This window comes from Coregonus lavaretus (assembly GCF_964263955.1).
Source record: "Coregonus lavaretus genome assembly, chromosome: 31".
In the NCBI taxonomy this organism is placed as follows: domain Eukaryota; kingdom Metazoa; phylum Chordata; class Actinopteri; order Salmoniformes; family Salmonidae; genus Coregonus; species Coregonus lavaretus.
In genome coordinates, this window is record NC_140018.1 from 2,208,835 (window position 1) to 2,221,383 (window position 12,549).

The 12,549-nt window shown below is 45.0% G+C and overlaps 1 protein-coding gene across 2 annotated transcripts in view; it reads right to left on the reverse strand.

Annotated features, from left to right (window-relative positions):
* Nucleotides 1-12,322, reverse strand: part of abcd4 (ATP-binding cassette, sub-family D (ALD), member 4) — a 21,107-nt gene extending 8,785 nt beyond the window's left edge. The window contains exons 1-10 of one of the 2 annotated variants that reach the window (XM_084149358.1): nt 12,252-12,322; nt 12,116-12,156; nt 11,445-11,563; nt 10,288-10,415; nt 8,711-8,850; nt 8,365-8,481; nt 6,347-6,472; nt 6,121-6,171; nt 1,870-1,964; nt 1,542-1,663 (exon numbers count right to left, since the gene is read on the reverse strand). In XM_084149358.1, the coding sequence (XP_084005484.1) occupies nt 1,542-1,663; nt 1,870-1,964; nt 6,121-6,171; nt 6,347-6,472; nt 8,365-8,481; nt 8,711-8,850; nt 10,288-10,415; nt 11,445-11,563; nt 12,116-12,156 (939 nt within the window). In that variant the 5' untranslated portion in view covers nt 12,252-12,322. Of the gene's footprint in view, nt 1-1,541; nt 1,664-1,869; nt 1,965-6,120; nt 6,172-6,346; nt 6,473-8,077; nt 8,107-8,364; nt 8,482-8,710; nt 8,851-10,287; nt 10,416-11,444; nt 11,564-12,115; nt 12,157-12,251 lie in introns of those variants that run through there. The other variant, XM_084149359.1, reaches the window with a different exon arrangement.
* Between the last annotated feature and the right edge of the window lie 227 nt (nt 12,323-12,549).

Sequence of the window (12,549 nt, forward strand, 5' to 3'; positions counted from 1 at the left end):
TGAGGACACTGAGCTCCCCTGGACTACTGTACCTTACTGATGAGGACACTGTCCCCTGGACTACTGTAACTTACTGATGAGGACATTGAGCTCCCCTCGACTACTGTACCTTACTGATGAGGACACTGTCCCCTGGACTACTGTAACTTACTGATGAGGTGTCCCCTGGACTACTGTACCTTACTGATGAGGACACTGAGCTCCCCTGGACTACTGTACCTTACTGATGAGGACACAGACCCCTGGACTACTGTAACTTACTGATGAGGACACTGAGCTCCCCTGGACTACTGTACATTACTGATGAGAGCACTGAGCTCCCCAGGACTACTGTACCTTACTGATGAGGACACAGACCCCCGGCCTACTGTACCTTACTGATGATGACACTGAGCTCCCCTGGACTACTGTACATTACTGATGAGAGCACTGAGCTCCCCAGGACAACTGTACCTTACTAATGAGAGCACTGAGCTCCCCTGGACTACTGTACCTTACTGATGAGGACACTGTCCCCTGGACTACTGTACCTTACTGATGAGGACACTGAGCTCCCCTGGACTACTGTAACTTACTGATGAGGACACTGTCCCCTGGACTACTGTACCTTACTGATGAGGACACTGTCACCTGGACTACTGTACCTTACTGATGAGAGCACTGAGCTCCCCTGGACTACTGTACCTTACTGATGAGGACACTGAGCTCCCCTGGACTACTGTACCTTACTGATGAGGACACTGAGCTCCCCTGGACTACTGTACCTTACTGATGAGGACACTGTCCCCTGGACTACTGTACCTTACTGATGAGGACACTGTCCCCTGGACTACTGTACTTTACTGATGATGACACTGAGCTCCCCTGGACTACTGTACCTTACTGATGAGGACACTGAGCTCCCCTGGACTACTGTACCTTACTGATGAGGACACTGTCCCCTGGACTACTGTACCTTACTGATGAGAGCACTGAGCTCCCCTGGACTACTGTACCTTACTGATGAGGACACTGAGCTCCCCTGGACTACTGTACCTTACTGATGAGGACACTGAGCTCCCCTGGACTACTGTACCTTACTGATGAGGACACTGTCCCCTGGACTACTGTACCTTTATTGATGAGGACACTGAGCTCCCCTGGACTACTGTACCTTACTGATGAGGACACTGAGCTCCCCTGGACTACTGTACCTTACTGATGAGGACACTGTCCCCTGGACTACTGTACCTTACTGATGAGAGCACTAAGCTCCCCTGGACTACTGTACCTTACTGATGAGAGCACTAAGCTCCCCTGGACTACTGTACCTTACTGATGAGGACACTGAGCTCCCCTGGACTACTGTACCTTACTGATGAGGACACTGTCCCCTGGACTACTGTACCTTACTGATGAGAGCACTGAGCTCCCCATGACTACTGTACCTTACTGATGAGGACACTGAGCTCCCCTGGACTACTGTACCTTACTGATGAGGACACTGTCCCCTGGACTACTGTAACTTACTGATGAGGACACTGTCCCCTGGACTACTGTACCTTACTGATGAGAGCACTGAGCTCCCCTGGACTGAGGTTGTCATAAACACCAGTGAAGATGGGGATGGAGATAACAATGTAGCTGAGGATACCACCCAGGTAGTCAAAGGTGTTCACTCCAACTGAGAGAGGAGAGGAGAGGACAGCAGAACAGAGGAGAGGAGGAGAGGGGAGAAAAGAGTTGTTTAGATCCCACCATTTGCATTTGGAGAATTCTAGAGAACTCAAATATCCTTTTAAACACAATCAGACGTACGTGTGTGTGTGTGTGTGTACATGCAGGTGTGTGTGTGTGTGTGTGTGTGTACATGCAGGTGTGTGTCCTTACTGTACAGCCAGAGTTCTTTGTTCATCAGACTCTTCTGGCAGCGCAGCAGGGTCTGCAGTCTCCTGTCTGTCCTCATGTGTTCCACCTTACCAGCTCTGTATTCAGGTTCAACAGCACAGACCACTAAGTATTTTATTTTTTATTTGGGGGGGGGGGGGGTAGATCAGCTTAATATTGCAGATAGATTGTAACTTCCATCAATGAAATTGTCTGCATCACTTCCAATCCCCCATGATATATATATATATATATATATATATATATATATATATATATATATATATATATATATATATATATATATATATATATATATATATATATATATATATATATATATAGTGGGGAGAACAAGTATTTGATACACTGCTGATTTTGCAGGTTTTCACAAATCCAGAAAATCACATTGTATGATTTTTAAGTAATTAATTTGCATTTTATTGCATGACATAATTATTTGATACATCAGAAAAGCGGAACTTAATATTTGGTACAGAAACCTTTGTTTGCAATTACAGAGATCATACGTTTCCTGTAGGTCTTGACCAGGTTTGCACACACTGCAGCAGGGATTTTGGCCCACTCCTCCATACAGACCTTCTCCAGATCCTTCAGGTTTCGGGGCTGTCGCTGGGCAATACAGACTTTCAGCTCCCTCCAAAGATTTTCTATTGGGTTCAGTTCTGGAGACTGGCTAGGCCACTCCAGGACCTTGAGATGCTTCTTACGGAGCCACTCCTTAGTTGCCCTGGCTGTGTGTTTCGGGTCGTTGTCATGCTGGAAGACCCAGCCATGACCCATCTTCAATGCTCTTACTGAGGGAAGGAGGTTGTTGGCCAAGATCTCGCGATACATGGCCCCATCCATCCTCCCCTCAATACGGTGCAGTCGTCCTGTCCCCTTTGCAGAAAAGCATCCCCAAAGAATGATGTTTCCACCTCCATGCTTCACGGTTGGGATGGTGTTCTTGGGGTTGTACTCATCCTTCTTCTTCCTCCAAACACGGCGAGTGGAGTTTAGACCAAAAAGCTCTATTTTTGTCTCATCAGACCACATGACCTTCTCCCATTCCTCCTCTGGATCATCCAGATGGTCATTGGCAAACTTCAGATGGGCCTGGACATGCGCTGGCTTGAGCAGGGGGACCTTGCGTGCGCTGCAGGATTTTAATCCATGACGGCTTAGTGTGTTACTAATGGTTTTCTTTGAGACTGTGGTCCCAGCTTTCTTCAGGTCATTGATCAGGTCCTGCCGTGTAGTTCTGGGCTGATCCCTCACCTTCCTCATGATCATTGATGCCCCACGAGGTGAGATCTTGCATGGAGCCCCAGACCGAGGGTGATTGACCGTCATCTTGAACTTCTTCAATTTTCTAATAATTGCGCCAACAGTTGTTGCCTTCTCACCAAGCTGCTTGCCTATTGTCCTGTAGTCCATCCCAGCCTTGTACAGGTCTACAATTTTATCCCTGATGTCCTTACACAGCTCTCTGGTCTTGGCCATTGAGGTGAGGTTGAAGTCTGTTTGATTGAGTGTGTGGACAGGTGTCTTTTATATAGGTAACGAGTTCAAACAGGTGCAGTTAATACAGGTAATGAGTGGAGAACAGGAGGGCTTCTTAAAGAAAAACTAACAGGTCTGTGAGAGCCGGAATTCTTACTGGTTGGTAGGTGATCAAATACTTATGTCATGCAATAAAATGCAAATTAATTACTTAAAAATCATACAATGTGATTTTCTGGATTTTTGTTTTAGATTCCGTCTCTCACAGTTGAAGTGTACCTATGATAAAAATTACAGACCTCTACATGCTTTGTAAGTAGGAAAACCTGCAAAATCGGCAGTGTATCAAATACTTGTTCTCCCCACTGTATATATATATATATATATATATACATACATATACACACACATACATACATACATACATACATACATACATACATACACATACATATCCTTTAAAAATATATATATATTCCCCTTTATTACTTTCCAACCCCACCACCCCTTCCCTACTTGGAGTAAACTAGTGAACAACAATGCTTAGTCCTCTACTTCCAGCTTATACCTACTATCTACATTTTATGGACACAGTCAATTTTACAATAATTATATTTTGTTAGTTTTTTTCTCCTGAACTTCCTCTACTCTCAACCTCTCCGATCATTTTCATGATGTCCATCTGGTTTGCTTCTATATGCCATATCTTTCTAACTGTGCTCTTTCACAAAAGCTCTCAACCTATAACCTATATACTTATTATGGACACAGTATGCTTTACATTAGTTATCTTGTTATTATTTGTTGTTAGTTGTTATTAGTCCCATCCTTCAACTCTATTCAACACCTCCCATCTATTTCTGAACACCATCCATATTGGATTTCTATTTGCCATATATATTTCAACTGTACTGTGATGTCTTACAAAAGTTCTGAACCTTTCTATTCTCATTGTTTCTACAGATTGCGAACCGAAAATAAACATTTTTGCTAAAAGTATTATTATGTTATTGATTGATTGACTATGACTTTTCAGATCACCCAGTAGTGCTATCTGCAGGGTTAGCTCCAGGTAAATATTGCAATCCTTTGGCCATTCCTGGACCTGTGTCCAAAAACAAGCTACAAATGGACAGTACCAAAACAAATGATCTAATGATTCTGTCTCTTCGCAGCAAAATCTGCAGAGCTGGGAAGATTGTATCCCCCATATAAATAACATTATGTTGGTAGCAAGAATTTTATATAATAATTTAAATTGAAAGATTCTAAGTTTTGAATCCGGTGTCGTTTTGCGTATCAATTCATAAACACTATGCCATGGGATCGGTACGTCAAAAATCTCTTCCCAACTATTTTGCAATCTATATGGGACGGCTGTCAATCCTTTGGTCCTTAAATGACACTGATATACTTTTTTATTTATCACAGTTTTCTTTAACCAATTATGTTCTTTAATGCAAGGCCGACAGACAAGTTCCTTACTTTCTCCCCCTTCCACTTTCCTCTTCCATTTTTGCGGTAATGCTGCAATTATTTGGTTGTAATTTTGGGTAGAGCAGACATTTCCATATGTTTTTGTTAGCTGCATGTGCGACATAACTCCACCAGTCCTACCGATGATATAATTTACAAAGATTATACCTTTTTTTTTATGTTGTCAAAAAAAAGAAGGGTTTTTGTCAATTAGTATATTTGAGTTTAACCACAATATTTGTTGCATTATTTGTTCTGTCGTTTCTGGAGGATTAAATTGAAATTGCAACCAACTTTCTATGGCTTGTTTTAGAAATAGTGATATTTGGGAGATGATCTCCTTTTCAAATAACTGAAAGTGAGTGGTTGTAATCTGAATAAAGGTAAAAAGGCCATTCTTGAACATTGGGTGAGACAATCTTACTAATTTGCTAGAGAACCAGTTCGGATTTAAGTATAACTTTTGTATGACTGAAGCTTTTAGTGATAGGTCTAATGCTTTAATATTTAATCATTTCTGTCCTCCGAATTCATATTCATTATATAAATAGGCCCGTTTAATTTTGTCTGGCTTGCCGTTCCAAATAAAATGGAATATTTTTTTCTCATATCATTTAAAAAACAGTTCGCTAGGCGTAGGCAAGACCATAAGCAAATAGGTAAACTGGGATAATACTAAAGAGTTAATCAGGGTGATTTTTCCACAAATTGACAGGTATTCCAAAAGACTTCTCAACAGCTTCTACCCCCAAGCCATTAGACTCCTGAACAGCTAATCATTGCTACCCGGACTATTTGCACTGCCCCCCCACCCCATCTTTTTACGCTGCTGCTACTCTGTTAATTATTTATGCATAGTCACTTTAACTCTACCCACATGTACATATTACTTCAACTACCTCAACTAGCCGGTGCCCCCGCACATTGACTCTGCACCGGTACCCCCCTGTATATATAGCCTCCCTACTGTTATTTTATTTTACTTCTGCTCTTTTTTTCTCAACACTTTTTTGTTGTTTTATTCTACTTTTTTTTATTAAAAATAAATACACTGTTGGTTAAGGGCTGTAAGTAAGCGTTTCACTGTAATGTCTACACCTGTTGTATTCGGCGCATGTGGCCAATAAAATTTGATTTGATTTACCTTTCTAAGTCTTACCAGCTCCGTATTCAGCTCCAACAGCACAGACCACTAAGTCTTTAATGCATAGACACAAGACGGACAGATCATATCACAGTCCAACCCATGTGGCTCACTTGTGTTTCACTGACCTGTAGAAGGCAGCAGACTCTGCGTTGGACCGGATTTGCATGTGCTTGAACCTGGAAGTAAAAACCCAAAGTCACGTCAGAGGTCACTTCACTTAAAAATGTCACGTGAAATGACAGCACATCATGTCCCATATCCTATTTATCTATAATATTACAAGATAACACATTTGGCAGTATGTTTGCCAATTACATACAAACAGAGAGGGTGTATATATCGTTCCTGTACCTGAAGTCTCCCTCCAGTTTCTCCTGTTCAAACAGAGTTGACACAATTGGCCCCATGAGGATTTTATTGGTGATAGTCCCGACTATGAAGTAGCCAAAGATACTAACAGGACCGATCCAGCCAGTGCTACAGGGGAGAGGGGTAAGAGCAGGAGAGGGGGATGAGGGGGGATGGAGGGGGAGATGGAGGGGGAGATGGAGATGGAGGGGGGATGAGAGGGAGATGGATGGGGGATGAGGGGGGATGGAGGGGGAGATGGAGGGGGGATTAGGGGGAGATGGAGGGGGGACAAGGGGGAGATGGAGGGGGGATTAGGGGGAGATGGAGGGGGGATTAGGGGGAGATGGAGGGGGGATTAGGGGGAGATGGGGGGGATAAGGGGGAGATGGAGGGGGGATTAGGGGGAGATGGAGGGGGACAAGGGGGAGATGGAGGGGGGATTAGGGGGAGATGGAGGGGGGATTAGGGGGAGATGGGGGGGATAAGGGGGAGATGGAGGGGGGATAAGGGGGAGATGGAGGGGGGATTAGGGGGAGATGGAGGGGGGATTAGGGGGAGATAAGGGGGAGATGGAGGGGGGATTAGGGGGAGATGGAGGGGGGATTAGGGGGAGATGGGGGGATAAGGGGGAGATGGAGGGGGGATAAGGGGGAGATGGAGGGGGGATTAGGGGGAGATGGAGGGGGGATTAGGGGGAGATAAGGGGGAGATGGAGGGGGGATTAGGGGGAGATGGAGGGGAGATAAGGGGGAGATGGAGGGGAGATAAGGGGGAGATGGAGGGGGGATTAGGGGGAGATGGGGGGGAATAAGGAGGGGGGATTAGGGGGAGATGGGGGGGGGTTTAGGGGGAGATGGAGGGGGGATTAGGGGGAGATGGAGGGGGGATTAGGGGGAGATGGAGGGGGGATTAGGGGGAGATGGAGGGGGGACAAGGGGGAGATGGAGGGGGGACAAGGGGGAGATGGAGGGGGGACAAGGGGGAGATGGAGGGGGGATTAGGGGGAGATGGAGGGGGGACAAGGGGGAGATGGAGGGGGGACAAGGGGGAGATGGAGGGGGGACAAGGGGGAGATGGAGGGGGGATTAGGGGGAGATGGAGGGGGGATTAGGGGGAGATGGAGGGGGGATTAGGGGGAGATGGAGGGGGGACAAGGGGGAGATGGAGGGGGGACAAGGGGGAGATGGAGGGGGGACAAGGGGAGATGGAGGGGGGATTAGGGGGAGATGGGGGGGATAAGGGGGAGATGGAGGGGGGATTAGGGGGAGATGGAGGGGGGCAAGGGGGAGATGGAGGGGGGATTAGGGGGAGATGGAGGGGGGATTAGGGGGAGATGGGGGGGGAATAAGGAGGGGGGATAAGGGGGAGATGGAGGGGGGATTAGGGGGAGATGGAGGGGGGATTAGGGGGAGATGGAGGGGGGATTAGGGGGAGATGGAGGGGGGATTAGGGGGAGATGGGGGGGATTAGGGGGAGATGGGGGGGGGGATTAGGGGGAGATGGATGGGGGATTAGGGGGAGATGGGACATGAATGATGGATAGAAAATTCATACATCTCTTTTTTTGTCAGCTGTTGCTTTCCATGCTAACCACATACCAAACCTTACCAATTAACATATCAACATTAGTACTAATCCATGTCATGTCTATGCAAATTTATTCAATGACAATTTCCCAATTCAAATCAGACTGAGGAGCTTAGTACCTCATAGGTAGATCAGGGTACTAACCTGTAGTAACATTGGTAGGTGTAGTAGATCAGGGTACTAACCTGTAGTAACATTGGTAGGTGTAGTAGATCAGGGTACTAACCTGTAGTAACATTGGTAGGTGTAGTAGATCAGGGTACTAACCTGTAGTAACATTGGTAGGTGTAGTAGATCAGGGTACTAACCTGTAGTAACATTGGTAGGTGTAGTAGATCAGGGTACTAACCTGTAGTAACATTGGTAGGTGTAGTAGATCAGGGTACTAACCTGTAGTAACATTGGTAGGTGTAGTAGATCAGGGTACTAACCTGTAGTAACATTGGTAGGTGTAGTATATCAGGGTGAATGGAGAGATGATCAGTCTGCTGGCCATGGTACTCATCTGTTTACATAACCTCTCTGTGTCCTGACTGATCCGCTGGTCTCTGGAAACACACACATATTTAAATCAGACGGACGCAAAAACACACACGCACTTCAAATCTGTAAATTGTCTAATGATTGAGAGAGGAGAGGTTGAGACTATGTCAGTGTGTGTGTGTGTGTGTGTGTGTGTGTGTGTGTGTGTGTGTGTGTGTGTGTGTGTGTGTGTGTGTGTGTGTGTGTGTGTGTGTGTGTGTGTGCGTGCGTGCGTGCGTGCGTGTGTGTGCGTACGGGTTATCGATGTCCTCTCTGAGCACGTTGAGTGAGTAGTAGACCCTGCCCTGGAAGTAAGCTCTGTGGAGACTCTCTGTTAAAGACTTCCTCCAACTCACAGACATCACACTGCAGATATACTGGTCCACACTCTTCAACTAGGAGAGAGAGAGAGAGAGAGAGAGAGAAACATGTATTTAGCCTGTATTCAAATTGGTTGGGTGAATTTCAAGACAATAAGTCGAATCTTCACATTCAGAAAATAGCTGATTTTGTAACTTATGAAGTTCAGTCCAGCTGAGTTAACACAATTTCTCCCTTGATTCCCAATTCCTGAATGACAACTTCACCTAGATTACTCAATGACGAGTGCACTTTCAGGGCAGGTCCTATGACACACAGTGAGATTGGAATGACCTGACCTCATAAAACAGTCACACAGCAGTCAATGAAGTGTATTTGCTGACATTGTAGTCAGTCCCTTTCAGCATGGTCCCAGACTCCCAGCTAACAATTCTAGGTGGATAGAACATTTTTTGATGTGTGAGTGTCCAGTTTTCCGTTAGTTAGGGGAACATTCTATGTATGTTAGCAAAAACCACCAGAGAACCTATTGAGCATGTTTTGGCGTTAAGAGTTAGGAGAACATTCCCTCAATGTCAAACAAAACATACCCAGAACGTGGTTACCATGTTCTCATAATATTCTATGTTAATGTTCTAGACATTATTAACATTAATATATAAAATATTAATATTAATTAATTTCATGGGATGTTACGAGAATAATAATATATAATAATATGCCATTTAGCAGACGCTTTTATCCAAAGCGACTTACAGTCATGTGCGCATACATTTTTACGTATGGGTGGTTTCGGGGATCGACCCCACTACCCTGGCGTTACAAGCGCCGTGCTCTACCAGCTGAGCTACAGAGAACATTCATGTGTCCAGTTTTCGGAGGGTTAGGCGAATTGTCCATCCGTCACACCAAACCATACACAGACAATAGTTGCCATGTTCTCAGAATATCATATATTAATGTTCTAGACACGTTTCATTGGAACATTGGAAGAACGTTCCTGTGTCCAAGGACGTTTAAAACATAGGACATTCTGTCAAGGTCACTTGGAGGTTTTCGTCTAGTTCCCGACATGTTCCGGTGACGTCCCTAAAGACATTTTTAGGACGTCGCTGATGGTCCCCAAGAGACATTTTCCCCCAGATTTGTTTTTTCTTCATTACACATCACCCCTTGTTACTGTTGCCAAGCCCATCTAGGCCCTGACTGGTGAACCACTGATCCATTCACAGCTCTTTGTCTGTTCTGTTTGACATTAAGGGAATGGCCTCGTGGAAACAGTCCTTGCACATCACTGGGACATTCCTATGAAAACGTTAGGCAACGTTCTCTAAAGTTGTGGGATCGTTTGTTGTCAGCTGGGGTAAAACGTGAATGGGTTGGTGTGAGTATAAAAAGTTATCAAATAAAAATGGCTTCAGGTTGATTGCACTGGTGAAGGTGGCAACTGGTCGACGTTCTTGAGAACTAGTGAACTGGTCGACGCTCTTGAGAACTAGTGAACTACTCACCGTGGAGTTGAGCAGTATAAGCAGGAAGGCCAACCCTGCGAGGTTCTTGAACGCTCCATAGTCCTTGTCAGATAGGACCTCATAGAACTGACTGGGAATGACTCCCACTTGGTAAATGATCAGCTGTTCTGAGGAGAGAGAAGATGAGTCGGCAAACTGTGAGGCTGCGTCTCAAATGGCACCTTATTCCCTTTATAGTGCACTACTTTTGACAAGGGCCCAAGGGGTTCTGGTCAAAAGTAGTGCACTACAAAAGGGAATTTACTGCCATTTGGGACGCACACTTAGACGTGGCTTGTAAAACAAAAGAAACAAGTGCAGCTCATCTCTTGAAGAGATAAGGCTTTAGTTAGGCTTGCAAAAAGGCCCGTAACTTCACAAAAATACCCAGGTTTTCCAGATATCTTAGAAAGCTTATGCTTATTCCCCTTCAGATTCCAGGAATATTCCAGCTAGGATTTTTGAAAAAAAACAGGGGAACTTTATTTTAAAGTGATAAAGATTTTGCAACCCTAGCTGCAGCCTTGCATTGTGCCTGTGTGATTGATTCATAGATAACAGTCACGTAGTGAACAATAGAATAGTCATCAATAGTCTTGCAAACGTAACCCCCTTCCTCTATCTGATATCAAGAGCACTAAGCTCCTGAGGGTTTGACAGCCATCAGTCAATATAGAGAGGTTAACCTAATAACCGGACTGGTGTTGTCTTCAGTTCACCCAATACGTCTTCATTTATCTAGGGGGCAGATAGGGCACATTCTTGTGGTCATCATTACTTATTTATTTTATTTTAGTCATTTAGCAGACGCTCTTATCCAGAGCGACTTACAGGAGCAATTAGGGTTAAGTGCCTTGCTCAAGGGGCACATCGACAGATTTTTCACCTAGTCGGTTCGGGGATTAGAACCAGCGACCTTTCGGTTACTGGCACAACGCTCTTACCCACTAAGCTACCTGCCGCCCACTTCTCTTGCCAACCACACCATTTACTGATCTCTCCCACACTCGTTTGATCACTAATCACTTTATTGGAGTATACTGTTTACCTCAACCCCATATGAATAGGCACAGTCTCATTTCATTAGTTAAGATGGTGCCTATCTTTCCCATTCACTTGTGAACATAACGTGACCCATCACTTAAAGCTGACCACACCTGTGAGTGTGACTCCCACCAACGTCCCCAACATCAGTACGTTCTGACTGGACCATGATGGGAAGAGAACCCTCTGGATGCTGCAGAACCTCTGGACAAACCTCCAGTCTAGTTTGGGCCTTCTCGGTCACACACACACACACACACACACACACACACACACAGACAGACAGAGAGAGAGAGAAATGTTATACACATGTATTAGGAACCAGAGTTCAAATCATAAGCTACATGTTTTGTGGGTCCTGTCATAGTAGATGGTCAAACCAGCTGGGAGGTGGTCAGAGCTGGTTTTAGCTGATCCAACCAGCTACTAGCACCATACCAGCTACCCATCTCAAAACACCGTGAGCTGGTCAAACAGGAGTTCCCAGCAGCTAATAGTAGACTATTGTTTTGGCTAGCTGAACTGAACATGAACATTTCTGCTCATGACAAGGCATCGCAACAGGTCCAGCCGTAATAGATTAGCTATGTACATTATGGAGCCTGCTATGTAAATATATCAATATTCTATTGTCAATGTCGACGAACTGAAATAGTCCATATAATCACTATAAAACATCAAGCCAATACACACACACACACACACACACACCAGCAGCCAGCGGATGCATTTGGACCAATGTATCACCTTTCATGACGCTGTGCCAATGATTAAATGCACTTACCTTTTTGTCCCTTTGCCACTCGCCCTTGCCAGTGGTGGCATCTGCACAGTAGTAGCCAAAGAAAGTCACAGTAGGTTATTTTGTGACTAGTACAAGCTCACTGGCGATATCAGTGCAGTGATTTCACAACTACTACCTGGCATGTGACAGTCCCAGCAAGACCACCGCAGAAGTAGAAACGAACCAGGAAGCAAGCTGCAACAATTTCAATGTACGGTTGGTTTATTACTAACCCAAGATAAACAACAGCCTGTCGTTTCAAATGGTAGCAAATTAATCATAGTGGGCAGAACAACGAGGAGGTGGGCAGAGCCAAGCAGGAGCTAGCGAGATGCTATTGGTGCGTTCTAGCATTTATTAGCATATTTCCGTTAGGGAACGCCTAATCTGTGTGCAATAACGCGATTCGCCCTTGCACACCTTCTAAACAACGG